General features: G+C 73.1%; 5 protein-coding genes across 14 annotated transcripts; 2 read left to right on the forward strand and 3 right to left on the reverse strand.

Moving 5' to 3' along the window:
• Positions 1-30: 30 nt before the first annotated feature.
• Positions 31-2,939, forward strand: MOGS (mannosyl-oligosaccharide glucosidase). Its single transcript, XM_065836832.2, has 4 exons — positions 31-444; positions 536-756; positions 829-1,022; positions 1,117-2,939. The coding sequence occupies exons 1-4, from the start codon at positions 93-95 to the stop codon at positions 2,825-2,827; spliced, it is 2,478 nt and encodes an 825-aa protein (XP_065692904.2). The 5' UTR covers positions 31-92; the 3' UTR covers positions 2,828-2,939.
• A 134-nt stretch (positions 2,940-3,073) lies between these two features.
• On the reverse strand, positions 3,074-5,397 carry WBP1 (WW domain binding protein 1; the record flags this gene model as incomplete). The annotated part of the gene is given in 5 exon segments (XM_065836638.2): positions 3,074-4,097; positions 4,253-4,414; positions 4,501-4,603; positions 4,670-4,941; positions 4,944-5,397. Coding segments are annotated over 5 exon segments (1,629 nt in total), but the record flags the coding sequence as incomplete, so codon positions are not given.
• Positions 5,398-5,665: 268 nt separating this feature from the next.
• Positions 5,666-9,192, reverse strand: INO80B (INO80 complex subunit B). Of its 2 annotated transcripts, none has more exons than XM_071808386.1 (5): positions 9,063-9,192; positions 7,212-7,395; positions 6,684-6,799; positions 6,327-6,508; positions 5,666-6,152 (listed from the first exon to the last, which is right to left on the reverse strand). In XM_071808386.1, exons 1-5 carry the CDS (start codon positions 9,175-9,177, stop codon positions 5,688-5,690), a joined length of 1,062 nt encoding a protein of 353 aa, XP_071664487.1. In that variant the 5' UTR covers positions 9,178-9,192; the 3' UTR covers positions 5,666-5,687. The 2 variants fall into 2 exon arrangements, with proteins under 2 accessions (XP_071664487.1, XP_065692709.2); XM_065836637.2 differs by lacking the exon at positions 9,063-9,192 and adding an exon at positions 7,554-7,711.
• On the forward strand, positions 8,300-19,165 carry RTKN (rhotekin). 8 transcript variants are annotated; one of them, XM_065836824.2, is made up of 13 exons: positions 9,542-9,606; positions 10,352-10,601; positions 12,461-12,660; positions 13,700-13,761; positions 14,260-14,313; positions 14,376-14,493; positions 15,085-15,309; positions 15,379-15,473; positions 15,868-15,974; positions 16,536-16,667; positions 16,748-16,913; positions 17,261-17,365; positions 18,387-19,165. In XM_065836824.2, the coding sequence occupies exons 2-13, from the start codon at positions 10,431-10,433 to the stop codon at positions 18,731-18,733; spliced, it is 1,782 nt and encodes a 593-aa protein (XP_065692896.2). In that variant the 5' UTR covers positions 9,542-9,606; positions 10,352-10,430; the 3' UTR covers positions 18,734-19,165. The 8 variants fall into 8 exon arrangements, with proteins under 8 accessions (XP_071664486.1, XP_065692901.2, XP_065692902.2 ...); XM_065836825.2 differs by lacking the exon at positions 9,542-9,606 and adding an exon at positions 17,697-17,805 and having other exon boundaries at positions 18,387-18,496; XM_065836827.2 differs by lacking the exon at positions 9,542-9,606 and adding an exon at positions 17,697-17,805 and having other exon boundaries at positions 16,539-16,667; positions 18,387-18,496.
• LOC136101058 (uncharacterized) lies at positions 19,133-25,680 on the reverse strand. Of its 2 annotated transcripts, XM_065836831.2 has the most exons (14): positions 25,548-25,680; positions 23,589-23,641; positions 23,380-23,492; positions 23,193-23,267; positions 22,577-22,708; positions 22,339-22,416; positions 21,964-22,115; positions 21,374-21,428; positions 21,230-21,304; positions 20,993-21,113; positions 20,130-20,915; positions 19,915-20,024; positions 19,620-19,677; positions 19,250-19,479 (listed from the first exon to the last, which is right to left on the reverse strand). In XM_065836831.2, the coding sequence occupies exons 1-14, from the start codon at positions 25,631-25,633 to the stop codon at positions 19,379-19,381; spliced, it is 1,995 nt and encodes a 664-aa protein (XP_065692903.2). In that variant the 5' UTR covers positions 25,634-25,680; the 3' UTR covers positions 19,250-19,378. The 2 variants fall into 2 exon arrangements, with proteins under 2 accessions (XP_071664484.1, XP_065692903.2); XM_071808383.1 differs by lacking the exon at positions 19,620-19,677 and having other exon boundaries at positions 19,133-19,479.
• Between the last annotated feature and the right edge of the window lie 930 nt (positions 25,681-26,610).

A 26,610-nucleotide genomic window follows, 5' to 3' on the forward strand; every position in this document is an offset into this window, starting at 1 on the left:
CTGTTCCTCCTCCCGGCCGCCAGGGGGCGCCATGACCGCAGCCCGCGTCGCTCTGCCCGTCGCGCCGTGATGACGCGAGGGCGCGACGGGCCATGGCGGGCGAGCGGCGGCGGCGCGGCGGGGACGGGACCCGGGAGCGGCCCCGGGAGCGGCCCCGGGAGCGCGGGGCGCGGCGGGAGCGGGAGCGGCCGCGGGGGCCGGGCCGGGGCCGCACGGCGCTGCTGGCGGGCGCGGCGGTGGCGCTGGCGCTGGGCCTGGCGGCGGCCGCGGCCGAGTGGAGCCGCTGGAGCGCGGCCGCCCGGCTGGTCACCCCGCACCCCGCGGCCCCCGCGCTGCCCCCCGGCTCCACCGGCCCGCTCGCCGCGCCGCGGCTCTTCTGGGGCACCTACCGCCCGCACGTCTACTTCGGGATGAAGACGCGCAGCCCTCGGGCGCTCGTTACCGGTGAGGAGCGGGGCCGGGGGCTCCGCGCTGCCCGTGCCGCCGGGGCTGACCCCCCGTGCCGCCGGGGCTGACCCCGGGCCGCGGTCCGCAGGGCTGATGTGGCTGCAGCACGGCGGGCAGGGCGGGCAGCTGCGGCACGGCTGCGAGCAGAGCGACGGGCTGGAGCGGTACGGCTGGCTCATGCACGATGGGGAGAACTTCGGGGTGCAGGAGATTCGAGACGGGGGGCTGGTCCTGAGAACCGAGTTCGTGAAGCGGCCGGGAGGGGAGCACGGCGGGGACTGGAGCTGGCGCGTCACCGCGCGGACCGAGGTGAGCACGGGGTGTGCCGGGGCAGCCGGGCGGGCAGGGCTCTTCTCACCTCTGCCCGCTCTCCCTGCGCAGGGCACGGGCGGCCCCGTCCCCCTCCTGTCCCTCTTCTTCTACGTGGCCACGGACGGGCAGGGGACGCTGCAGCCGCAGCTGGAGAACGGGACGCGGCTGACGGCTGTGACGGGGACAACGGAGGAGCTGGGGAGCTTCACCCTCACCTTCCTCCCACCCACGGCGGAGGGCGGGGAGGACCCCAAACACGCCAGGTGCTTGGCTGAAGTGTCACCTTTGTCTCCACGTCCCCCCTGTCCCCTTGTCCCCAACGCCCCCTTTCCCCTGACGTTCTCTCTCCATTCACAGCTACAACTACCTGGACGCGGCCAGCCCGGGGCTGCACCGCCTGACCGAGCTGGTGCGGAGCAGCCTGAGCAGCCGCTTCGTCTTCTCTGCGCCGGGGCAGCAGCGCCGCCGCTTCTTCGCCGTGGACGCCGTCCAGGGGCCGCCGGGGGACCCCTCACGTGGGCGGCTGCTGCTGCACCAGGTGACGCTGGAGCCGCCAGGGACGCTGGAGGTGACGTTTGAGTCGGGCAGCGCGGCAGCGGGCCGGCCCGGGCGCCTGGCGGGGCAGGCGCTGTCGGCGGAGCTCTCGCGGCACGCGGCCGCGTTCGAGCGGCGCTTCGAGGAGACGTTCGGGCTGGGGCGCAAGGGCTTCCCCCCCCCGCAGCAGCGCTTCGCCCAGGCCGCGCTCAGCGAGCTGCTGGGGGGGGTCGGCTACTTCCACGGGCGCTCGCTGGTGCAGGTGCCAGGGCAGGAGCAGCCGGTGCCCGGCCCCGAGGCCGCGCTCTTCACCGCCGTCCCGTCCCGCTCCTTCTTCCCGCGCGGGTTCCTGTGGGATGAGGGGTTCCACCAGCTGCTGCTGGGCCGCTGGGCGCCGGCGCTGAGCCGGGACATCGTGGCGCACTGGCTGGACCTGATGAACGCCGAGGGCTGGATCCCGCGGGAGCAGATCCTGGGCGAGGAGGCGCGGGCCAAAGTGCCACCCGAGTTCGTGCTGCAGCACAGTGAGACAGCCAACCCCCCCACGCTGCTGCTGGCGCTGGAGCGGCTGCTGCCTGACGCCCCCCAGCCCTTCCTGCGCCGCCTCTTCCCGCGCCTGCGCGCCTGGTACGACTGGTTCAACCGCACGCAGGCCGGGCCGCTGCCGCTCACCTTCCGCTGGCGCGGGCGCGACGCGCAGCACGAGCGCTTCCTCAACCCCAAGACGCTGGCGTCGGGGCTGGACGATTACCCGCGCGCCTCGCACCCCTCGCCGCTGGAGCGGCACCTGGACCTGCGCTGCTGGATGGCGCTGGGCGCCCGCGTGCTGGCAGCGCTGGCCGAGCGCCTGGGTGAGCCGGCAGGGCCGTACCGCGAGGCCGAGCGGGCGCTGAGCGACAACGCGCTGCTGGACGAGCTGCACTGGGCACCGGAGCTGGGCGCTTTCGCCGACTACGGCAACCACAGTGCGGCCGTGGGGCTGCGCTGGCGGACAGTGGCGCCCGCGGTGCCGGGACAGCCCCCCCCGGCACCACAGCTACTGCGGGAGGTGCGGGAGCCGCCGCGGCCGCGGTTCGTGGGGGCCCTGGGCTACGTCAGCCTCTTCCCGCTGCTGCTGCAGCTGCTGCGCCCCGACTCGCCGCGGCTGCCGGCGCTGCTGGACGCCATGCGCAGCGAGCGGCAGCTCTGGACGCCGTTCGGGCTGCGCTCGCTGGCGCGCGACAGCCCCTTCTACCTGCAGCGCAACACCGAGCACGACCCGCCGTACTGGCGCGGCCACGTCTGGGTCAACATCAACTACCTGGCGCTGCGGGCGCTGCACGGCTACGCCGGGGCCGAGGGGCCGCAGCGGGAGCGGGTGGCCGAGCTGTACCGGGAGCTGCGGCACAACCTGGTGAGCAACGTGTACCGGCAGCACCGGGACAGCGGGTTCCTGTGGGAGCACTACAGCGACAGCACCGGCCACGGCCACGGCTGCCGGCCCTTCGCTGGCTGGACCGCGCTGGTGGTGCTGGCCATGGCCGAGGACTATTAGTGCCGGTGCAGTGCGGGCAGCTGCCTGTGCTGCTTGTCTTTCTCAGGTGCAGGGGGAGGCACAGAGCCCCCCCCAGAATAAACTCCATCCCCACGGGCTGGCGCTGCCTCTCTCAGGGCTCACGGCTCCATACTGCGCCGGGACAGAGGCCCCTGAGTGGTTGGGGGTCCCTGTCCCCTCCCTGGGATTGGGTGCTCAGCTCAGCCCCAGTGCCCCCCCAGTGCCCCCTGGCAGGCGCGGGGCAGCTGTTCTTCCACATCTTTAATGGTGCAAGAGCTACGTGGCTGCGTGGCCCCGGCAGCGGGGGGACCCCCCCACGGCAGCACGGGGGGACGGGGCAGGCGCAGGGCCCCGGGAGCAGTTCGGGGTGGGGGGGTCTGCGCCACACGAGGTACCGGATACAATGGGGGCGGGAGGGTCAGTTGGGGTGAGGGGCCCCAGGGGCTCCACACTGAGAGTCCAGACCCCAGGATGCTGCCCTGACCCCCAGCAGCGGCCATGGGGGGCCGTGGGGCAGCCCCCCGCAGTGCTGCCCGTCCCGAGTGCCCTCTGAGCAGGGGGGGCTGCACCTGCCACTCCCCACAGCTGCTCCAAGGCAGGGGGGCAGCACAGGCCAGGGGGGCGGCGCAGGCTCAGACGGGCAGCACGGGAGACCCAGGCCCCTCAGCGCCCCCGGGGCCCGGCAGCGCGCAGCGGGGCGGGGGTCCGGCCTTGCCCAGGAGCTGGGAGCATTCGCCCTCACCCTCCTCCTCCTCTGGGCAGCGTCCCACCTCGATGCCCGAGTCCCCCGTCAGGCGCCGGTGCCGAAAATGCTCACTGCTGCCGCCTTCCTCCCGTGCCGCACCGCCCTCCTCCTCCTCGCCCTCCTCGATGTCGGAGCAGGGGTGGCCGTCAGCCTCAAAGAAGTCCACGGTAGAGGAGAATAGGGTGTGTTTGGGGGGGCCCCCCCGGGCCGGCGCCTCCTCGGGGGGCAGCTCCCAGCTGGTGCTGCTGGTGCCGCCGTCCTCGCTGGGCGTGCTGGCGCGGCTGCGCTCCGTCTCGTCCGTCGCCGGCGCCGACAGCGACGTGCTGCTGGGGGACGTGGCGCAGCTCGACTCGCAGGAGCAGCTGGTGCAGTTCTCCGAGCTGGGCGAGAGCGTGAGGCTGCCAGAGCCCGGGCGGCCGCGGGGGCCGCTCAGCTGGGCCAGGATGGCGCTGTACGGCGGCGGCGGCGTGCTGGGCTGGTGGGCCACCTCCTCGTAGGCTGGCAGCTTGAAGGAGGCCAGCAGCCCTGCGGAGGGGCACGAATCAGCACGGAGCCCGGGCTGCCACCAGCCCCGGAGGGGATGAACCTGGAGCCGCAGCCCTGGGGGCCCTGGGGCAGAGCTGGGGGACACACAGGGGCTGGGGGGGGGGGCACAGGGGGCCGCGGGACCCCGCACTCACTGAGGTCCATCATGGAGGCGGGGTAGTTGCAGGCACCGTGGTAGGCGATGAGGTTGATCTCCCGCTGCCGCTGCTGCTGCTGCAGGCGCAGCTTGGCCCGGCGGTGCCGGTAGGCGCAGCAGCAGCTGAAGAGGATGAGGATGGTCCAGAGGAGCCAGAACCCTGCGGGGGGAAGTGCGGGACAGAGAACGAGGTCACCCTCCCCTCGAGCCGTCCCCGGCCGCAGGGTCCCCGGCACCCCCACTCACACCACAGCTCGTAGTAGTAGGTGCAGCAGCCGGTCTCCCCGCAGCAGTGCCCGGTCTCGCACACGTAGGGCTGGTTGTTCACCCCCGGGCAGAACTCCCGGGCCTGCGGGCACAACCGTCAGCCGGCGCACCCGTCAGCGGCCCGGCCCCCCCGGCGTCCCGCCCGTACCTGCTGCTGCTGCCGGCCCAGCAGCGCGGCCCAGGCCCCCTCGGCGCCGCCGCTCCCGGGCCGCTCCATGGCCGCGCCTACAGCCCCGCGCGGCCCCGCGCCGGCTCCGCCCGCTCGGCCGCCCCGGCCCCGGCCCCCGCCGCCCGCAGCAGCAGCCGCTGCCCCGCCGCCCGCCCCGCCGCCGCCATCGCGGCCGCCCGACCCGCCGCCGCCGCCCGGGCCGCAGCCTTCGCCGCCGCCATCACGCCCGGGCCGAAGGTGCCGCCCCCCGCCGCCGTCGCCGGCCAATCCGCCGCCGCCTCGCCGCCACCCGCCAATCGGCGGCGCCGTCGCCGCCCCGTCTCCGCCAATCGGGCGCCGTCTGCCCGCGCCTCACGCCCAACAACAGAGACAAAGGGACCGAGCCCCGCCCCCGCCGAGATTGGCGGCCAGCAGCTCCAACCGGAGGCGGAGCCCCGCCCTCCCGAGTGTGACTGACGGGGACACCAGCCAACGGCGACCCCTCCCCGCCCGGCGGACTGGCACCGCCGCCCCTGGCTGGCCGGGCGTTCGGAACAGTGTGGCGAACGCGTGGCGCAGGCACAACCCTGGCGCGTGATTGGCGCGGCGGGAGGCCAATCAGCACCGCCGCTCGCTGCCAGGAAAGGTCCCAGCCAATGAGCGCTGCAGCAGGATGAGTCCCCGCCCCCGCGACGGGCGGGCTGTACCACAGCGCTCCCGGGCGGGGGGAAAGAGAGGATAACCCTTCCGCGGGGGTATACGGGACAGGATGGGCTGTACCACACCGCTCGGGGAGGGGGGGGGGTGAAGGGCTGTACCACAGCGCTCTCGGGGGGAGGGCGCTCTGTCCCCCCCACCCCACCGGACCCACACTCGTCTCCTACTCCAAAAGCCTTTAATCGGCCCCGCGGCACCAGCCCCACCCCCGGACCAACCGCACCGTACCCCCCAGGCCCCCAGCCCTTCTCGGTCCACACCGGGCCGCCCCACGGCCCCTCTGTCCGTCCCTCTGCGGCCCCTACGCCACGGCGGCACGCAGCTGCAGGTTGCGGCGGTAGCAGGCCAGGCTGCAGAGCGGCAGCCCGGTGCGCGAGCAGCTGTAGCGCTTGCGGTTGGAGCAGCCGGTGACGCCGCAGAGCACGGGGGCGGGCGCGGCGGGGGCCGGGGCGGGCGGCAGCGGCACCGCCATGCCCGGCGGGAACGACACGGTGATGCGGTCGGCCGCGTTGCAGTAGTGCACGACGGGGCAGGGCGCCTGCTTGGCCTTGCGCTCCCGCAGCGTCTTCACCTTGGCCTTGTTGGTCTTGGTGAGGCGCTCGATGGTCTGGTTCTTGTTCTCCTCCGCCTTCTTGGCCGCCTGCAGCCGCCGCTTGCGGGCGCGCTCCTCCCGCTTCACCAGCATCTCCTCCGTCAGCTCCTTCGCCTTGTAGCCCATGGGCAGCTCCAGCAGCGGCTGGCTCTGCTGCTTGTGCAGGAGCGCTTTCTGGGGGCACAGGGGCGGCGTCACAGCCTGGCCAGGGCCCCCTGCCCCCCAACTCCAGCCCCGCTCTGCTTCTGGGGCTGTCGCACCCCACCTCACCCCAGCGGGCGGCACGGCCAGCCCAGCGCTGGCAGCCCCAGCCCCGCCCGGGCGCCCGGTGGCCCCCGGCCCCCTCACCTGCCGGGCTGTCAGCAGGGACTCGTCCACCTCCTTCTTGAGCTCCCCGTTGTCGTCCAGCTCGCCCTTCTCCAGCGCATCGAGCCAGCGCTCTTCCTCCTCCTCCTCCTCCTCGCGGGTGGGAAAGCAGCTCTCGGAGTCCAGGTCGGGCAGCGGTGAGGGGTCCAGGTTGCTGTCCTCATCTGGGCAGGCAGCGGGGGCACAGGAGGCGCGGGGGTCACCCCACCCCGGGACAAGGTGACAGGAACCGTCCCTGCCCTGGCACAGGGGAACAGCCGCACCCCAGCACGACTGGAGGGGCCAGAGCATCCCCACAGGGTCCCCTCCCGCCCCACACCCCCTGGAGCCCCGGCTCACCCAGCCAGGCGCGGTACTGCTCGATGGGCACCCCCTCGGTGGGCTCCTCCTCGTCCACCACCATGAGCGGGGAGGGCGAGCGCGGCAGCTCGGGGACCACCGTGAAGGTCGGGACGCTGCAGGGAGAGCGGGGGCTTTGAGGCCGGGACAGGGACACGCATCTGCGGGGGGGGGGAGAGCCCGTGCAGCCCCGTCCGCTCACCTCTTGGTGCCGGGATCTCTCCCCGGTCCCGTCCTGCTCACCTCTTGGTGTCGGGATCTGCTCCGGTCCCACTCACCCCTTGGTGCCCGGATCTGCCCCCTGTCCCATCCCGCTCCTCTCTTGATTCCCGGGATCTCCCCCAGTCCCGCTCGGCTCTTGGTGCCCAGGATGTGCCCCCGGTCCCGGTCCCGTCCCACTCACCTCTTGGTGCCCAGGATCTCCCCCGGTCCCGCCCCGCTCACCTCTTGGTGCCCGGGACCTCCCCTCGGTCCCGGTCCCACTCACCCCTTGGTGCCCGGGATCTGCCCCGGTCCCGCCCCGCTCACCTCTTGGTGCCCAGGATCTGCCCCCCCAGTTTGATGCGCAGCTTCAGCTGCGGCTGCCGGGGCTCGGGGCCCGGGGGGGGCGGCCCGGCCGCCTCGTGGTGGTGCCGCTTCTTGTGCTTCTTCTTGTGCTTCTTGTGCTTCTTCTTGTGCGCGCCGTGCCCGCCGCCCGCCTCGGCGTCCTGCCCTGCGGGGGGCGCGGCGGTCAGCCCGGCCCGGGACCCGCCGCCAGCCCCGCGGGGCCGCAGCCGCGCGTCCCGGCCCGGCCCGGGACCCGCCGCCAGCCCCGCGGGGCCGCAGCCGCGCGTCCCGGCCCGGCCCGGCCCGCCCCGGCCCGGCGCTCACCGCGCTCGCCGCCGTCCATCGCGCCGCGCCGCCCGCCCGCGCTCATCCGGCACCGCGGGCCCGCCGGGCGGGGGAACCGGTTCCGCGCGGACCCGCTTCCGCTCGGCGCGGTGACCCCGGGCGGGCGCGCGGGCGCAGCGGCGCCGCTGCCGCCATCTTTGAAGCGGGCAAGGGGGAGCGCGGCCCGGGCGGAAACCGACCCCGCGGGATCCTTGGGCCCGGGGCGGCGGTTTCCGGCGGGCAGCGCGTGTGAGTGTGCCCGCGGGCACGCGCTGCCGGGCGCACGGGGGAGCGCTCACAGACACGCGTGGTGTGCACGTGTGTGTGCGCGCGCGCGGGGACATGCCCCCGTGCCAGCTCTTGCCACGCGTGTGAACACACACGGACGCACGCACACACACACGCACACAGACACACACACACAGGCGCACACAGACACACACACAGAGACACACACAAACACAGACACGCACACACACACACACGCACACAGACACACACACGCACACACACACACACAGACACGCACACACACGCACGCACACACGCACACGCACACACGCGGTCCGGTGCCGCTCCGCCGGCGGGCGCTGGCACGTGCACGTGCGCACCCCTGTCACCCCCGCCCGCAGCTGCCGCGCTGACTCGGGCCATTGTCCTCCCGCGCCAGGAGCCGCCCGGTACCGGCCCCGGTCCCAGCGCCCGCCCCGCGCTGCCCGGCAGCCCTGCGGGTCGGCGGGGACAGGGAGCGGCGCGTCCCGGTGCCCCCGGCGCGTCCCGCCCCGTGCCAGGTGCGGCGGGGCCGGGGAGGGGCCGGAGCCGGGGAAAGTCCCGCGGGAGCCCGAGCGGCCCAGGATCGGTACCGGCGCCGGCACCATGTTCTGCCGCAACCAGCGCGGCCGGGTGACGGTGGCCCGCGGCTCGGCGCTGGAGATGGAGATCCGCCGCGGCCGCTGCCGGCTCAGCCTCCTGGCTGACACCGCGCAGGTACGGCCCCGCCACCGGCCCCGGGCCCGCCACCGGCCGCGGGCAGGCAGCGGGCGGCCGCTCCTCCCGCTCTGGCTCCCGCCGCCCTCGTCCCGCCCGTCCGGCCCGTCCCGCCGGCAGCACCGGCTGCCACCGGCCCAGCCGGGATTTCCCGCCGCACCGGCTGGCCCCGGCCCCGGCCCCGGCCCCGGCAGGGCGGGAATCGCCCGCGCCCCCGGCACAGCCGCCCGCGCCACCGGCAGCGCGCCAGCCCGGCGGCACCGCGGCTCCTGCTGGGACCCGGGGCCGGGGGCCACCGGGGCGGGGGGGCGGGGGGCGCCGGCACCGCACGGGGTCCGGGGGGGCTCCGCGGCGGGGACCGCAGGGGACGGGCCGGTGGGAACGGGACCCTCGTCCCGCTGGCACGTGGCACCCGGCGGCGTGAAGCGGGGGGCGGTGCAGCCGGGGGTCCCGCATAGGGGGTCCCGCATAGGGGGTCCCGCATAGGGTCTCATATGCACACAAGGGGGTCGTGGTGCGTACAGGGGAGTCTCGGTTCCTCCGGTGACAGCTGCGCATGGGGGGCTCCCTGTTGCACTTTTGGGGACGTCTCCGTGCGCATGGGGGGGTCCCGGTTCGCCCGGCACCGTCTGCACATGGCGGGAGTCTCGATGCACACAGCGGGACCCCGGTGCACTCGGGGGTTCCCGGTGCACACGGGGGTGTCCTGGTGCGCACGCCTGGCTCCCGGTGCACACGGGGGGGTCCCGGTGCACACGGGGGAAAGTCCTGGCGCATTTCCAGGGGGGCCCTGTAGCCCCGGTCCTGTATGCACATGAGGGGGGGTCCCGGTGCACGGGGGGGTCCTGATGAACACGAGAGTGGTTCCCGGTGCATTTAGTGGGGGGGTCCAGCACCGCCGGTCCCGCCGCACAGGGGCTGGGGGGTCCCGGTGCCGCCGTGCGTGGGGACGGGCGGGGGGCGGCCCCTGTAAGCGGAGCCGGCGGAGGAGCGGCCGGGGGGCGGGCCGGGGGCGGGCGGCCGCCGCCTTCCTGTGCGCGGAGCGGCGGAGCGGGAGCGGCGGAAGGTACCGGGGGGTTGGCTCGCGCTGCTGCGCCCACCGGGGCCGGTAGGGGGCGGCGGGCGGCACCGGGACCGGCGGGGGTGAGGGGGGGCGGTACCGGAACCTCGTCCCCCATTCCCACGCCCGTCCCGATCCCGGTACTCGGTCGGCTCCCCGCACCCTGATCCGACCCCCCCCCCCCAGCCCCCGAACGGCTCCCGGTCCCCGGCACCCGCTGCCCCGGGCCCCCCACCCGGCCCGTCCCCTGCGCCCGTCCGGGCTGCTGGACCCCTGTCCCTGCACCCCCATTCTGTCCTTGCACCCCCGTCCTGTCCCCTGCACCCTGTCCTGTCCCCCCCGTCTTGTCCCTGCACCCTGTCCTGTGCCCCCCGTCCTGTCCCTGCACCCCGGTCCCGTCCTGTGCCCCCCGGTCCCGTCCTGTGCCCCCCGTCCTGTCCCTGCACCCTGTCCTGTGTCCCCCGTCTTGTCCCTGCAACCCCGTCCTGTCCCCGCACCCCCCATCCTGTGCCCGCACCCCCGTCCCTTGTCCCCCCTCCCTAGGTCCCCTTTTTCTGTCCCCTGCACCCCTTGTCCCCTCCCTGTACCCCCTCTTGTCGCCCGCACCCCTTGTCCCCTCCCCGGCCGCCCCCGCTGCCCTTTCCCGCACAGTGTCCGGTTGTTCGGCGGCCGGGGGCGGTCGGTGCCCGGTCGGGGGGGCCGGGCAGCCGGTACCGGGGGGGCCGATGAAAGGGCCCTTTTCTCTCCGCAGCCGTGCGGGGGGTGGGCAGCGAGCCCCGCTCCTGACGGCGCTGGATGCCGCGGGGTCCGCGGAGGGGGACGCGGGGTGGATGCGGGACACCCCCTCCACCCCCCCCAGCCCCCCCGGAGTGAGCGGGGGGGCCCCGGTGGTCCCGATGGAGGTGGCGGGGAGGGGGCAGCGCCTGCAGATGCAGGAGAAGCTGCGGATCCTGGAAGATCTCAACATGCTCTATATCCGCCAGATCGCCATTAGCCTCCAGGTAGGAATCTGGGGACCCCCCTGGGACGCCCCGCAGCCTGGAGAGCCGGGGGTCCCGGGCCAGTGGAGAGCGCTGCCCCAGTCCCGTCCTGTGGGGAGCACCCCCGCATCCCACCGGCGGGTCCGGGGGGCGAGTGCCCGGGTGCTGCCGCCCCCCCGCCCGCTGCTGGGGGTTATTTATAGCGCGGTGACGTCACTGCGGCTCACGGGCGGGGGGCCGGGGGGGCTCAGGCGCAGCCGGTACCGGGATGGAGCAGCAGCCGGTACCGGCCGGGGGGGCGGGGGGTGTGGCTGTCGGTGTGTCCGCCCTATGGGGGTGTCTGGGCCGTGGGGCACATCTTGGGGGTGCGGGGTGCATCTGTGGGGCACGTGGGTCCCGTGGGGTGCGTGATGTGGCCGTGGGGCACGCAGCACATCTGGGGGTGCGTGGGGTGTCTGTGGGGTGTGTCCGTCCCTTGGGGATACACAATGTGTCTGTGGGGTGCATGGTGTGTCTGTGGGGTACGTGGCTCTCCCACGGGGTACACTGTGTATCTGTGGGGTGTGTGGTTTGTCTGTGGGGTACGTGGCTCTGCCGTGGGGTGTGTGATGTATCTGTGGGGTGTGTGGTTTATCTGTGGGGTGCATGGTGGCCCCGTGGGACACATTAAGTATTTGTGGGATGTGTGGCGTATCTGGGGGATCTGTGGTAAAGCTGTGGGGCACGTGGTGCATCTGTGGGGCGCATGGGTCCCCTGTGTGGTGCCCGATGTGGCCGTGGGGTGCATGGCACAGCTGTGGGGTGCAGGGCGTATCTGTGGGGTGCACCATTCCCCCGTGGGGTGCGTGGCATGTCTGGGGGTCCCATGGCACATCCGTGGGGTACACGGTATATTTGTGGGGTGCATGGCACATCTGTTCGGTGCCCGGTGTATCCGTGGGGTGTGTCATCCCCCTGTGGGGCACACAGTGGATCTGTGGGGTATGTGGCTCCCCCGTGGGGTGCATGATGTATTTGTGGGGTACACGATGTATCCGTGGGGTGAGTGGCATATCTGTGGGGTGCCTGGCGCACCTGTGGGGTGCATGGCTCTGCTGTGGGGTACATGAAGTATCCGTGGGGTGCATGTCACATCTGTGGGATGCATGTTTGCCCCGTGGGACACATTATATATTTGGGGGGTGTGTGGCACATCTGGGGGATGCATGGCACATCTGTGGGGTGCACGCTGTCTCCATGGGCGGGTTTGGGGGCTGTCGGGGGAGAGTGGGACAGGGGACCCCGGGGGGCAGCTGTGGGGCCCGGGAGGGGGACCCCCAGGAGCTGGCGGCTGGGTGGCCCTGGGGGTCACAGCGTGTCCACCCGGCTGGGCGGCCCTGGGGGTCACAGCGTGTCCACCCGGCTGCAGCACGGGCTGGTTCGGGGTGACGGAGGTGGCCACGGGACTGAGCCTGCGGTGGGATGGGGCTGAGGGGGGGCTGTGTGCCCCCTGCGCTCGGATCTGGGACGGGCGTCCCGAGCTGTGCTGAGCCGGGGTGTGGGGCTGGGACCCCCGGGGGTGCAGGGCTGGGACCCCCGGGGGTGTGGGGCCGGGACCCCCAGGGGTGCATGGCTGGGACCCCCGGGGTGCAGAGCGGGGGGTGTCTGTGTTGCTCCCTGGCCCTGGGGGGGAAGTGGCAGCCACAGGGGCTGCCCCCCACCCCGTGTCCCCACCCCTGTGCCCCCCACTTTGTCCCCCATCCCGTGCCCTCATCACCGTGACCCCCAGCCCCTGCCCCATGCCGTGCCCCCCCATCCCCGTCCCGCCACCCTGCCCCCCCACGCCGCCCCTCACCCCGTGCCCCCGGTCCCCCCCGTGCCCCGCGTGCCGCCCCCTGCAGGACACGGAGATGCAGCGGAAGCTGGAGCGCGAGCTGCGGCTGCGGGACGGCGCGTGCAAGCTGCTGGCCGCGTGCAGCCGGCGCGAGCAGGCGCTGGGGGCCGCGCAGTCGCTGCTGCTGTGCTCGGCGCGCGCGCTGGCCTACATGGCGGAGCTGCAGCGCCGCAAGGAGGCGCAGCTGCTGCGGCGCGCGGCGCGGCGGTGAGCGCGGGGGAGCGGGCGGGGGGAGCGGGGGCGGGGGGGAGCGGGCGGGGAGCGCGGGGGCGGGACCCCACACGGCACAACACAGCAACGCAACACAACAACACAGCAGCACAGCACAGTGCAACACCGCACGGTACAACAGCACAACACCACCGCACAGTACAACAGCACAACACCACCGCACAGTACAACAGCACAACAACAACACTGCACAGTACAACAGCACAACACCACCGCACAGTACAACAGCACACCACCACCGCACAGTACAACAGCACAACAACAACACCGCACAGTACAACAGCACAACAACACCACCGCACAGTACAACATCACAACACCACCACCGCACAGTACAACAGCACAACACAGCAACGCAACACAACAACACAGCGGCACAGCACAGTGCAACACCGCACGGTACAACAGCACAACAACACAGCACAGCAACACAACAGCACAGCACAGTACAACAGCACAACACAGCACAGGACAACAGCAACACAGCATAGTACAACACAGCACAGTACAACAGCACAACACAGCACAGCAACACAACAACACAGCACAGTACAACAGCAACACAACAACACCGCACAGTACAACAGCAACACAACAACACAGCACAGTACAACAGCAACACAGCACAGGACAACAGCAACACAGCATAGTATAACACAGCACAGTACAACAACACAGCACAGCAACACAACAACACAGCACAGTTCAACAGCAACACAACAACACAGCACAGTACAACAGCAACACAACAACACCGCACAGTACAACAGCAACACAGCACAGGACAACAGCAACACAGCACAGTACAACACAGCACAGCAACACAACAACACAGCACAGTACAACAGCAGCACAGCAATACAGCAGCACAACAGCAACACAACACAGTAACACAAAAACACAACACAGCAACACAACAACGCAACACAGCACAACACAAGAGCACAGCGACACAGCACAACAGCTCAGCAACAGAGCACAGCACAGCACCACATTAACGAATGTGTCCCCACAGCCCCTCGGACACCGCACCCGGGGACGAGCGCCTGCCCTGCAGGGGCACCGTCTGCCTCTCAGGTACGGGGCCCTGTGTGCCCCTCACGTCCTGGGGAGCCCCACAGGCACCTCAGGGCGCACCCTGCACCCCAGTCCCGCATCCTCCTGTGCACCCCCGTGTGCACCCTCCCATACTGGGGAGTCCTGCTGTGCACACCCCAGGTGGAGCAGGTGCACTCAGCACCCCTGTTGTGCACGATCCCATGGTGGGGGGTCCTGTCATGCCCCTCCTGGCACCCCCATATGCACCCAGCACCCCATCTCTGCACCCTCCCATGGTGGGGGGTCCTGCTGTGCCCCCTGGGTAGAGTGGGTGCCCCCAGCACCCCATCTCTGCACCCTCCCATGGTGGGGGGTCCTGTCATGCCCCTCCTGGCACCCCCATATGCACCCAGCACCCCATCTCTGCACCCTGCCATGGTGGGGGTCCTGGGTGCGGGCAGCCAGCGCGGGGCCCTCGGGCGTCCCCACGGGGCTGTCCTGGGGGCTTGGTCCCCCTCACCGCCCGCCTGCCCCCAGACCTGCGCATCCCGCTGATGTGGAAGGACACGGAGTACTTCAGGAACAAGGGAGGTGAGTGGGGGCGCGGGGGGGTGCGCAGCCCCCCCGCCCGCGCTGACCCCCCCGCCCCGCAGAGCTGCACCGCTGCGCCGTGTTCTGCCTGCTGCAGCTGGGCGCCGAGATCCACGACACCCCCATGGTGCTGGTGGACCGGACCCTCACCGACATCTGCTTCGAGGGAGCCTTCCTCTTGTGAGCGGGGCACCGGGACCCTGCGCCCCCCAGGGACCCCTGCACCCCCAGGGACCCCTGCCCTCCTGCACCTCCCAGGGGATCCCTGCACCCCCCACAGGACCCCTGCTCTCCCGTGCTCCGCAGGGGACCCCTGCACCCCCCAGGGACCCCCACCCTCCTGTGCCCCCAGGGGGCCCCTGCACCCCCCAGGGGTTCCCTGCACCCCCCACAGGACCCCTGCCCTCCCGTGCTCCCCAGGGGACCCCTGCACCCCCTAGGGACCCCCACTCTCCTGTGCCCCCAGGGGACACCTGCGCCCCCTTGCCACCCCTCTTTGGGACCGCTGCGCCCCCAGGGAGTCCCCTACACTCTCCTGGGGGGACCCCTGCAGCCCCTCGAGGGGACCCGTGCCCTCCCCTGCACCCCCAAGGGACCTCTGCCCCCGCCCTCCCCTGCTCCCTCCCTCGGGACCCCCGCGCTCCCCCGCCCCCAGGCGGGCTGTGCGGTGCCTGGGGGGTCCCGGCTGGGTGACGGGTGTGTGTCTGTGTCTGTGTGTCTGTGTGTGTGTCTGTGTCTGTGTCTGTGTGTCTGTGTGTGTGTGTCCCGCAGCTCGGAGGCCGGGCCGGACTTCGAGCTGAAGGTGGAGCTGTACAGCGCGGCGCTGGCGGGGGCCGCGGCTCAGGGCAGCGCCCCCAGGAAGCTGGCGACGCGGCTCAGCACCTCCCTGGGCCGCTCCTCGGGCCGGCGCGTGCGCGCGGCCATGGACGGGGCGCCCGGCAGCCCCCCCGGGAGCGGCGGCACCGCGCCGCTGCTGCTGCCCGCGCCCAGCGTGCCGTGAGTGCCCGTCCCCCCGGCCCCGCGTCCCCCTGTGCCCCGGCCCCTCCGCTCACACGCTGTCCGCAGGGGCCCCCGGTTCCACCTGCTGGCACACGCCGTGCTGTCCCTGGCCGAGGTGCAGGACGGGTTCCGCACCCACGACCTCACCATCGCCAGCAACGGTGAGTGTGGCGCGGCACGGGGCGGCGTGGCTGGCGCTGTGTGTGGGGAGGGGTCTGCGGTCCTGGCTGGTTTGGGGTGTAGGGGGTTCAGGGGACCCAGTGGTGCAGAGCACGGGTGGGGCTGGATCCCCACTGCTCTGGGGGGAGATGGGGCTGGGGGTGCTGGTGGGGCTGGGGGGTCAGGGAGTGACGGGTGAGGGGTCTGGGAAGATCAGGGGGTGATGGGTCAGGGGTTGGGGGAGATCAGGGGGTGACAGATGAGTCTGGGGGAGCGGGTGCAGTGGGGGAGAGACGGGACTGGGATCCTGGCTGCCGTGGGGGTGGGATGGGTGTGGGGTCCTGCCAGGTGGGGGGGGTCCGTGCCCTGGCACCCCAGGCAAGCGTCCCCCCCCAGAGGAGAGCTCCTTCTGGCTGCCCCTCTACGGCAGCATGTGCTGTCGCCTGGTGGCACAGCCGCGCTGCATGGCCGCCCCGGTGACCAGCGGCTTCCTGGGGCTGCAGGTGAGCGGGGACGGGGATGGGGACAGGGACGAACATGGGGACAGCAGGGAGATGGGACGGGGACAGGGATGGGGATGGGGATGTGGACGAGGATGGGGACAGGGATGAAGATGGGGACAGCAAGGAGATGGGATGGGGATTGGGACAAGGACAGGGACAAGGATGGGGACAGGGACAGTGACGGGTGGTGGCTCAAGCGTGATGGGTCTCAGCAGCCTCCACTGATGGGCTCTGGACTGTGCTGGGAACAGTGACCGGGGAACCCTGTGCCGGGGAGGGGGCTGCCCCTGTCCCCCCACACTGTGTGGGCGGGGGTCCCGGCAGGGCGGCAGGGGGTCCCGGCAGGGCGGCGGGAGGTCCCGGCAGGGCGGTGGGAGGTCCCGGCAGGGCAGTGGGGGTCCCGGCAGGGCAGCGGGGGGTCCTGGCAGGGCAGCGGGGGGTCCCGGCAGGGCAGCGGGGGGTCCTGGCAGGGCGGTGGGAGGTCCCGGCAGGGCAGCGGGTGGCCGGGCAGACACGGTGTCCCGGTGCTGGCCGTGCTGACGGTGCCGGCTCCGCGGGCAGCAGCCGGGGGCCGAGGCGCCGGGCGGGACCCGCCTCTTCTGCGTCCTGCGCGGCACCGGGCTGCTCTGCTACCGCGACCCCGAACAGGCTGAGGCCGGCACGGAGCCGGCGCTCACCATCGCCGTCAACAAGGTACGGCGGGACGGGGCCGTGGGGCTGCGGGGGCTCAGCGCTGTGGGGCTGCGGGGGCTCAGGGCCGCTGCCCCCCGCAGGAGACCTGCATCCGCGCGACGGAGCGCGAGGGCCGCGGGCAGCCCCACGGCGTGGCCGTCACCAACCGCTATGGCGGCGAGGAGGTGACACACACGCTGGTGGCCGAGAGCCAGGCCGAGGCGCAGCGCTGGCTGGAGGCCTTTTGGCAGCACTTCTACGACATGAGTGAGTGTGGGGGCGGCGCGGGGACCCCCATCCCTGCAGGGACCCCCATCCCTGCAGGATCCCATCGCAGCGGGACCCCATCCCTGTGGGACCCCATCCTGCTGGGACCCCAGCCCCATGTGACCCCCAGCCCCGTGTGACCCTATCCCAGTGGGACACCACCCCTGCGGGATGCTCATCCTGGCAGGACCCCCTCCCGGTGGGACCCCAGTCCCAGCAGTGCCCCATCCTGAAGCCACCCCCGTCATGGTGGGACACTCATCCCAGCGTGACTCGTGCCCCGGTGGGACCGCAGCCTGGCAGCCCCTCCCCACGGGCCCCCGGTGGCACTGACCCCATGTCCCCAGGCCAGTGGAAGCAGTGCTGCGAGGAGCTGATGCGGATGGAGGTGCCGCCGCCGCGCCGGCCGCCCGCGGTGCTGCCCCGGCAGGGCTCGCTGTACCACGAGATGGGTGAGCAGGGCCGGGGCTGCGCCGCTGTCCTCTCTGCTCTCCGCTAACCTGCGCCGGTCCTCCCCGGCACCTCCCTAACGCCGCTGTTCTCTCCGCTGCCCTGTCCCCTCTCTGCCCCCCATCTCTCTGTGTGCCCCTCCTGCCTTCCTGTACCTTCCTGCCTTTCTCTGTCCCCATCTCTCCGTCCCCGTCTCTCCGTCCCCCATCTCTCCGTCCCTGTCTCTCTGTCCCTGTCTCTCCGTCCCCATCTCTCCGTCCCCATCTCTCTGTCCCCATCTCTCCGTTCCCATCTCTCTGTCCCGTCTCTCCGTGCCGCATGCGGCGGCTCCAGCCCTGCCTGGCCCGGCCGTGCCGCCCTCGGCGTGCGAAGGGCTCCTGCTGCAGGATAACGCCGTCTCGGCGGAGATCCGTGCTCTGCTCTCCTCCTATTACAGCGACAGGTGACGGGTGGGGGGCCGGCGGGGTCACCCCCACGTGCTGCGGCCCAGGCACCGCTGGGACAGTGCGGGGACGGCTGGGACACGGGGACACTCCGGCACATCCCGGCTGTGCGGCACGTCCTGGCGGGCCTGGCTCTGGCGCTTGTCCTGGCTCCCGGGCATGTGTGGCTGTGCCAGCCACGGGACACGGCCCGGTTGCTCTGGCGCCGGTGCATGTCCCAGCCATGGGCACGTTCTGTCCCCCCTGCCCCGAGCCATGTCCTGGTCATGGGGACACCCCATGCTGGCTGCAGGGACACCCCGTCCTGGCCATGGGGACACCCCGTCCTGGCCATGGGGACATCCTGTGCTGGCCACGGGGACACCCCATCCTGGCCACAGGGACACTGTCCTGGCCGCAGGGACACCCCGTCCTGGCCATGGGGACACCCCATGCTGGCCGTGGGGACACCCCGTCCTGGCCACAGGGACACGCTGTCCTGGCCGCAGGGACACCCCGTCCTGGCCGCCGGCAGGTCCCGTCCCCACAGGAGCGGGTTGTGGGTCCGGGGGGGCCGGCTGACCCCCTGTTCCCCCCCCAGCTATTGATCCAGGTGACGACATCGAGGCGGTGACGGACATCCTGACGCGGCGGGCGGGGACCCAGGCGTCCGGGGCTCCCCCCTGGCTGTCCCTCTTCGAGGGGCCCCCTCCCGGCACCCCCGCCTCGTGCCGGGCAGGCAGCCCCAGCCCCCCCCGCCGGCCCTGGGGCCGCCCCCGCACCCTGTCCCTGGACGCCAAGCTCAGCAGCCTGAAGGGCCGGGGGTCCCGGCGAGCGCCCCCCCCGCACCCCTCGCCCCCCGGCTCCGGCTCCAGCAGCGGCAGCGCCAGCCCGGCCGCCGAGCACGACCCCCCCGCGCCCCCCCGGCCCCTCCAGTCCCAGGTCTGAGCCTCAGGACCCTTGTGGTGGGGGGGACGCCCCTGCAGCCCCGGTGACACCGCAGGGAGTCCTGGGGGGCTGGGGGCTCCAGCATCTGTTCTTGGGGAGAAACTGGAATTTCTGCCAGCTGGGGGGGGCAGGGTGGGCTCAGGGCTGACCCTGCAAGGGGGCGCTGGGGGTGACACCCCTCATGGCAGGGGCGCTGGGGACCCCCGGGTGGGTGCTCAGGGCAAACCCCGCTGGGTGGGTGCGGGTCTAACCCGGGGTGCACAGGGCTCCAGCTCTGCTTTCCTCACCTCTAACCGGGGGGGCCGCTGCCCCACCCCTCTGCTGCCCCCCCCGCCCTTCCCGTGGGGCAGCGCCCCAGCAGGGACCAGCCCGGCCCCCCTGGGGACCAGAGCTGCCACCTTATTAATGTGCATTAAAGTTTATTTAACAGCCGCTCTGTGTGATTGGGGGGGGTCCCTCTGGTCTCCCTGGGGTGGGCTCTGCACCCCCGCCCTGCACCACCGCCGGGGGGCTGGGCTCCCAAAGCTGCTCATGGGGGTGCGTGTGGGGCTGTGCGGGGGGTGCGCGCTGTGGGGAGGGGACGGCGTGGCTGGGGACGCTGGCTGTGGTGCCGCTGGGTGTCCCTGCGAGGGGCTGCGCCCCCGGCTACACAGCGTGTGGGGACAGCTCCTCGTCCTCGGCGGGGGGGCTGCGGCCCCCGGGGCGCTGCGGGGGGGGCGCGTCCCGGTCCAGCAGCAGCGCGAAGCCTGAAGAGAGGGGGGTGAGCGTGGGGGACGGGGGGGACTGGGGGTGCCGGGATAGGGGGAGTTTGGGGAGTACAGGGGTGGGGGTGCAGGGGGTACAGGGACAGGAGGGCTGGGGTATGGGGGGGTGGGTTTGGGGGTACCTGGCTTGGCTTTGTGCAGGGGCTGTGGCAGGAAGATGCTGTCACTGAGCTTGTCCCCCTGCAAGATGTGGGGGGGCCTGAGGGGTCCTCACGACCCCCAGCTGTGCCTGTCCCCCCCCAGGTGACCCCCCAGCCCTGTCCTGTCCCCAGCCTTGTCTCCTGCCCTGTGTCCCCCCTGCGGCCCCCAGCCCTGTCCTGTCCCCTCCACCCCATCCTGACCCCCAGAACCAGCCCCCCGCCATGGCCTCCAGTCCCAAAACCATCCTCCCCCCGGCTGCCCCGGTGGGTGCCATACCTGTCCCGGGGGGAGGTCCTGCTCCCAGGGGACCGGCCACCCCCCCTGCTCATGGCCCCCGATGCCGTTGTGCCCCGAGTTGTCCCGGGGGGGCTCCTGTCCCACAGACCCTATGGGGAGAGGGGAGGCTGAGCCCCCTGGCAGCCCTGGGGCCTGGGTGGGGGTCCAGGGTGCGGGACCCCCCCCAGCCCCACAGGGGCATCCTGCCCACCCACCTGGCTGCGATCCTTGGGCCCGATCCTGCGGCAGGCTGGGGGCGCTGGGGCTGCGCGGGGGGGTCCCAGCCGGGGGTACAGGAGAACCCCCCCGGGGGCTCAGGCCCCCCTCGCCCAGCCCTGGAGACGCCCACGCTGGGGGGCTGGGCAGGGGGAAGGTGTCGGGGGGGGGCCCATCCCCAGCCTGGGGGGTGTCAGGGGGGCTGGGGGGGGGCAGAGTCTCGGGCTCCTCCGTGTCCGGGGGGGGGTGCCAGGGGGGGCTGGGGGGGGGCACGGGCGCTGCCCCACAAGTGCTGTCAGGGGACCCTAATCCGGGGGGGCTGGGTGGGCACCCAGTCCTGGGGGGACTGGTGGGGGTCAGGGGCCCTGGCCCAGGCATGGGGGGGGACCCCGTCCCTGTCCCAGCTGGGCTGGGGGGCCCTGTTCCTATGGGGCTGGCCAGAGGTGGGGCCCCTGTGGCCGCAGGGCCGGGGGGGGTCCCCAGGGTGGCACAGGGAGGGGGGATTGTCCCTGTGGGGCCAGTGTTGGGTGGGGGCTCTGCCCTGGCGGGGCTGAGGGGGCTCCCCAGGTTGGCACAAGGAGCGGACCCTGTCCCCATGGGGCTGGTTGGGGTCCCCGTCCCCGTGGGGCTGGGGGGGATGGCGGGTGGGGGTCGGTGGGGGCTGGGGGGGGGCGCAGCCCTGAAGGCCCCAGGCTGGAGGGGTCCGGGCGGGGGCTCGGGCCGGCGGAAGATGAACGCCGACTCGGTCAGGCTGCGCTGGTACCGCAGGAACGGCCGCCGGGCACCTGCGGCACAGGGGAGTCAGCGGCCGCCCCGCCCCGCACCCCGCCCCGGGCACCGTCACCGCCCCGGGGGCACCTACCGGGCCTGGCGCCCAGGGGGGAACCGGGCAGCGGGGGGCCGGAGGCGGATCCCGAGCGCTCCCGCTGCCGGAAGAAATCCCGGGGGTTCTGCGAGCGCTGCGACACCAGGACGGCCGCCTCCTGCAGCAGCGGACACCGTCAGGGGACACGGCACCATGGCACTGCCGCGCGCACCGCCCCGGCGTGGCACAGCCAGAGCCGCCCGCGGCCGCACCGGGCGCTCCCCCGGCACTCACCGCCGCCTTCTCGCTGGACTCGCTGTGCCGGCCGCGGTCCCGCGTGGCCTCCTCGTGCTCCCGCTGCTGCTGCTCCTGCGGGACACGCGGGGCTGAGCGGCCGTGGGTCCCCAGCACCCCCAGACCCCCCGGCCGGCCGCTCACCCATCGCGCCTTCTCCTTCCTCCGCTCCTCCGCCTCCAGTCGCGCCTGCTCCTTCCTACCGGGACAAGAGTGTCGGGGGGGGCATGGGGGTACGGGGCTCATGGGGGGCATTGGGGGCGTGGGGGAGATTAGGGGGTACGAGAGGTATGGGCGACATAGGGGGACACAGGGAGCAGAGGGGGCACGGGGCATACGTGTGACACGGCGAGGTATGGGAGGTGCGAGGGACATAAGGACACCAGTCACAGAGGGGCACAGGGGACGCAGCCGTGGGGCGCAGGACCCTGCTGGGGTCTCCGTGCTTGGAGCCACACGGGACAGCGCTGCGGGGATGGGGAAGCGCAGCGCGGGGGTCCCGCCGCGGGGATGGGGAAGCGCAGCGCGGGGGTCCCGCCGCGGGGATGGGGAAGCGCAGCGCGGGGGTCCCGCCGCGGGGATGGGGAAGCGCAGCGCGGGGGTCCCGCCGCGGGGATGGGGAAGCGCAGCGCGGGGGTCCCGCCGCGGGGATGGGGAAGCGCAGCGCGGGGGTCCCGCCGCGGGGATGGGGAAGCGCAGCGCGGGGGTCCCGCCGCGGGGCCGGCGCCGCTCACCGCTGCTCCTCGATCAGCCGCTCCTTCTCCCGGCAGCGCAGCTCCCGCTCGGCCGCCCCCCGCCGCTCCTCCTCCATGCGCTGCCGCTCCCAGCGCCGCCGCTCTTCCTGCGCCCGCCGCCGCTCGTCCGCCTTGCGCTGCTGCTCCTCCAGCTGCGCACGAGCGCTCAGCACCGGCACCGCACCGGCACCGCGCCCAGCACCGGGACCCCCACTGGGACCCCCTCCAGCACCAGCATCGCACTCAGCTCCGCACCAGGCTCAGCCCTTGGCACCGCCATGGCCCGAACGAGCAGCCGTGACCCCGGTCCCGGGGATGCCGGGGTGGCTGGGGACGCACCCAGCGTCCGTGTCCCCCGTGCCCCCCTCCCCTCACCTCAGCCTGCTCCCAGAAGGACTCCCGCATGGTGCGGCGGATCTCCAGCGCCGGATTGGTCTTGCGGTAGTTGGTGCCCTGCAGGGACCGAGCCGGGGGCTCAGGGCAGGAGACCCCCAGCCAGGGAGCCCCGGGAGTGCACTGGGAAGGGTGGGCGAGAGCCCCATTGCCCACCGGGTGCCCTTCCAGCCGGTCCCCATCTGTGCGGGCACATCCTCGCCCAGGACCCCCCACTCACCACCAGCTCCTGGGCGTCCGGGGGGGGTCCCCTCCTGGCGGGGGCGGCGGGGGCCATGTGTGCCAGGGCCCGGCTCAGCCCCTCCTGCGTCACCTCTGCGGTGCGGCGGGCGCTCAGCACCACACTGGCCTCCTGCCGCCGAGACAGGATGGCGTCATCGCCCCGGCACCCGTGGCCCCCCCACGCTCCCCCCCACCCCGGGACGGATGTGCAGCCTCCCCGGGGAGTCCTGGCACCATTCCCTCGTGTGTGCTTGCTGGCTCCAGATGTGGGGCTGGATCCAGCTGTGGGGGGCAGATCCAGATGTGGAGCCGGATCCAGATCCAGGACCCAGCTGGGTCTTCAGGGGCCGGGACATGGGAGCAGGGTGGGGGGCAGGATCCCACCGAGCGAGGACAGGATCCGGCTGGGGGGGGCGGGGAGCCCAACCACAGCCCCGGATCGTCGGCCAAGGCTGGGAACTGGGAACGGCGGCGTCTGAGTCAGCAGAGCCAGGAATGCACCCGGCGCAGCAAGCAAAGGTCGGGCTGGCCGGGATGGGGGGGACACAGCGGGGGGTGTGGGACCTACTCCCCCCCCTCAGCCCCCCAAAGGGTCCTGTGCCCCCTGAACTCACCCTGAAGAAGGCGCGGATGGCGGGCAGGTGCCCGGCACATGCCTCTCGCTGGGACTCTGGCGCCTTCTCGCCGACCTGTGCCAACGCGCCCGGTTCAGGCTGGGACCCCGTGACACGTCCCTGTCCCCCGGGATGCTGGGTAGGGGGGCAGGATGCTCAGAGAGCCCCCGCCAAGCCCTGTACTCACCCAGTTGATGAGGACGATGCGGTGAGCGCCAGTGCTGGGGTCTTGGATGCGGCACAGCCCATACATGATGCTGGTGCTGGAGAACTTTTCGGCAAGCTCATCCGGACCCCCGGCTACAGGGAGGGGTTGGTCGAGGGGGTGAGAATGGTGGGACCCCTCGGTAACCCCCAGCTGTCCTGGGGGGGGTCAGCAGCACTGCTCCCCATTACCTCCAGAGTCCAGGAGCTTGAGGTCATGGTGCTTCTCATAGGCAAAGACGGCCCTGGGGGGAGGAGGGGGGGTCAGGGTCCGGGGGCAGCGGAGCCGCACAGGCAGCTGCCCCGGTCCCGGTGAGGTCACCTGTGGCAGGTGCTTTGGCCACCCGGACGGCCCTGGCCGCGGCCACCGGCCCGCTCCGGGCAGCACCCGCTGTGTCCCCCCAGGGCAGTGGCTCTGCGGGGGGGCGGGAGCTGCCCCAGGGGACCTGGGGGGACAGGAGGAGGCAGCTGGGGCGTGCCAGGCCGGGGCACCCCCGGAGCCCCCCTGTGCCGTCTGCCCGCACTGAATTCATGGAAGTGCCGCCGGCAGCATCCGCCCCGGGGACAATGGGGCCGCGGGAAGCGCCGCAGCGGCACGGCCTCCCCTGCCCCCCCAGCCCCCGGGGCTGTCCCCTCCCCAGCCCCTCGGGGCGATGCTGGTGGCACCCAGCACCCGGCTGGCACCTCACAGGGCACCCGGGACCCCTCCCGACCGGGCGGGCAGACCCCGGCCGCCAGCCCCATCCTCCCCCCGCCTGCCTGGACCGGGGGGAGCAGCCCCGGCCCCCCCACTGTGCCAAGACCCCCTATCCAGGCCTGGAGGCTGCGGGACTGGGGACCCCTTGCTGGCGGAGGCCCTGGCTGGGCATTCCCCGTCGGCTCTGCCGCCTCTTTGTCTCCTCATGGCTCCGATTACACGCACATGTGGCAGCACGCTGTGCTGCGCCGCGCTGCGCGCCGGCCGGGACGCGGCACAGCTCTGGGAGCTCGCGTGGAGCGCGGCACGGCGCGGCATGGAACAGCATGGCACGGTACAGCATGGCATGGCACGGCACGGAACAGCATGGCATGGTACAGCACAGAACAGCATGGCATGGTACGGCATGGCATGGTCTGGCACAGCATGGCACTGCAGGGCATGGCACAGCAGGCACTGCACAGCAGGGCACGGCACGGTGTGGCACAGCAGGGCATGGTGTGGCGTGGCATGGCAGGCTGTGGCTGGGCATGGCAGGACATGGCAGGACACGGCAGGACACGGCAGGACACGCTGGCTGCGCGCAGGCCTGGCAGCAGCAGGACGGGTGCTGGCGCGGGGCCAGCCAAGCTCCGGCACCGTGGCGTGCTGGCCGGGGCAGAGGGCAGTGCCCGGGTGGCTGGTGGCCCCGATGCCGAGCCCAGAGTGCCGCTGCCGGGCCACGGGGCAAGGGGCGGCTAAGGGGGCCCGTGCAGTCCCGGTGCTGCTGTCCCCCATCCCGGGCCGTGCCGGTGATGTCAGCCCAGCGGGGTGAGGCGGGAGGAAGCGGCTCCAGCCCCGCGGCACCGGCCCGGGACCCCCGGCCCCTCCCTCTCCCTGCCCCCGGGCAGGACGGCGCCTCTCCCCCCGGTGCGGCCCGGGGCAGGAGGGGGCACAGCCGGGCAGGGAACCCTGACCGCCCCGGGCAGCTCTGGGTACCCCCGGCCCCTTCCCCAGCCCGGGATCGGCACCAGGAGCCGGCGCGGGGCTCGGCTGCTCCCCCAGCCCCGATCAGCCCCCGGCCGTGCCCCGTTCCCCGGGCGGCGGCGCCGCTCCCAGCCCGGCGGCGGCGGGACCGGGCGGGGCGGGGCGGGACGGGACCGGGCGCCCGGTTCCCAGCGCCGCTCGGCGGGTGCAGCGGCGGGCGGGGCTCAGTCCCGGGATCGCGGGTCCGTCCCGGCACCCCGGAACAGCCCCCCCGGGCCCGGCACCCCGCGTCCCAGCCGGATCCCCGGTGCGCCCCGGACCCTCCCGTCCCGGTGCCGCCGCTCGGTGTGGCTCGGACCGACCCCCGCCCCGGCACTCTCGGTGCCTGGTCCCCGTTCCCGGTGCCCATCCGGTGCCGGTGCCCTGCGCCCGTTCCCGGTGTCTGCTCCCGGCGCCCGTTCCCTCTGCCGTTCCCCGCCCCAGCTCACCAGTTGGTCCCGGCCCGGGGGTTGCTCACGTCCTCCTTGGCCGCCAGCAGCGCCAGCCGATGCCGCTCCAGCCCCGGGGCCGCCATCCCTCGCCCGCCGCCCCGCAGCCCCGTGGCTCCTGCGCCCGCCCCGCCCCCGCCCCGCCGCCCACGGGCGGGACCGGGCGGCACCGGGCGGGGCGGGGGCGGCGGCGCCAGCCGGGCGGGGCGGGGAACGCGAGGCGCTGCCAGGGCCGCTGCCCGGGAGCAACCGGGCCGGCCGCACCGGGACGGGCCGGGGCCGGCTCTGGGACGTGGGTGGCGGTCCCAGGATCCCGCCGGGACACGGGTGCGGGGTCAGGGTCCCACACTGGGACCTGGGTGCTGTGCCACCACCCAGCACGGGGACGTGGGTGCTGTGCAGGGTCCTACTGGGACGTGGGTGTGGGTCGCAGGGCTCCACATGGCCCTGGGTGCTGTGCACAGGATCCCACGGCGGAATGCGAGTGCTGTGCAGGGTCCCGGGCTGGGACGTGGGTGCTTTACGCAGGGTCCCGGGCTGGGATGAGGATGCAGGTCTCGGGGTCTCATGATGGGACATGGGTGCTGTGCTGTGGGACCCAGCACCAGGACGTGGGTCCCACATGCGGATATGGGTGCGGCAGAGGGTCCCAGCCAGCACAGGGTCCAACATCGAATGTGGGAGCAGGTCCCGGGGTCCCACCGGGACGTGGGTGCTGTGCAGGTCCCAGGGGACTGTCACACAGAGCTGCTGGCAGGGGGTGACACACAGCTATGCAAACCGGGGTGTAGGTTGCTCGGGCTGGCGTGGGGGGGTCCTGCCCCTGTCCCTGTCCCCACCAGACGCCAGCTGTCCCAGCAGAGCCGTGCTCGGCCCGTGCCCTTATTTGGTCACCACGGCCTCCAAACCCCAAAGCCCCAGAGAGGGAAAATATTTGCAGCAGCTGGAAAATGGGGCCTTGGGGCTGGGAGTGTCCCCATGGCTCTGAGGGTGTCCCCACGGCTCTGAGGGTGTCCCCGGGCGTCCCTTGCCCACCCATGTGGGGAGGGGGGGGTCCAGGGAC

This window comes from Patagioenas fasciata, chromosome 4 (genome assembly GCF_037038585.1).
Source record: "Patagioenas fasciata isolate bPatFas1 chromosome 4, bPatFas1.hap1, whole genome shotgun sequence".
NCBI classification, from domain to species: Eukaryota; Metazoa; Chordata; class Aves; order Columbiformes; family Columbidae; genus Patagioenas; species Patagioenas fasciata.

Excerpts from the sequence above, each read along its gene's own strand:
- MOGS (XM_065836832.2), top strand. The coding sequence starts at position 93 with ATGGCGGGCGAGCGGCGGCGGCGCGGCGGGGACGGGACCCGGGAGCGG. Across the intron at positions 445-535 it reads CCCTCGGGCGCTCGTTACCG|GGCTGATGTGGCTGCAGCAC; the intron begins GTGAGGAGCGGG and ends CGCGGTCCGCAG. Across the intron at positions 757-828 it reads GCGTCACCGCGCGGACCGAG|GGCACGGGCGGCCCCGTCCC; the intron begins GTGAGCACGGGG and ends CTCCCTGCGCAG.
- INO80B (XM_071808386.1), bottom strand. The coding sequence starts at position 9,177 with ATGTGCAGACGGTGCCGGGCGAACCGGGACCCCCCCATGCGCACGGAG. Across the intron at positions 7,396-9,062 it reads GGAGGAACCGAGACTCCCCT|GGCAGGACGCCGAGGCGGGC; the intron begins GTACGCACCACG and ends CGCCCCCCGCAG. Across the intron at positions 6,800-7,211 it reads CAGATCCTGGGCACCAAGAG|CGTCCCGACCTTCACGGTGG; the intron begins GTGAGCGGGGCG and ends CTCTCCCTGCAG.
- RTKN (XM_071808384.1), top strand. The coding sequence starts at position 10,326 with ATGAAAGGGCCCTTTTCTCTCCGCAGCCGTGCGGGGGGTGGGCAGCGA. Across the intron at positions 15,310-15,378 it reads CTGCCCGCGCCCAGCGTGCC|GGGCCCCCGGTTCCACCTGC; the intron begins GTGAGTGCCCGT and ends CGCTGTCCGCAG. Across the intron at positions 17,366-18,386 it reads CTCGCTGTACCACGAGATGG|CTATTGATCCAGGTGACGAC; the intron begins GTGAGCAGGGCC and ends TTCCCCCCCCAG.
- LOC136101058 (XM_071808383.1), bottom strand. The coding sequence starts at position 25,633 with ATGGCGGCCCCGGGGCTGGAGCGGCATCGGCTGGCGCTGCTGGCGGCC. Across the intron at positions 23,642-25,547 it reads CCCCGGGCCGGGACCAACTG|GGCCGTCTTTGCCTATGAGA; the intron begins GTGAGCTGGGGC and ends TCCTCCCCCCAG. Across the intron at positions 22,116-22,338 it reads CCTTCTGGGAGCAGGCTGAG|CTGGAGGAGCAGCAGCGCAA; the intron begins GTGAGGGGAGGG and ends GCTCGTGCGCAG.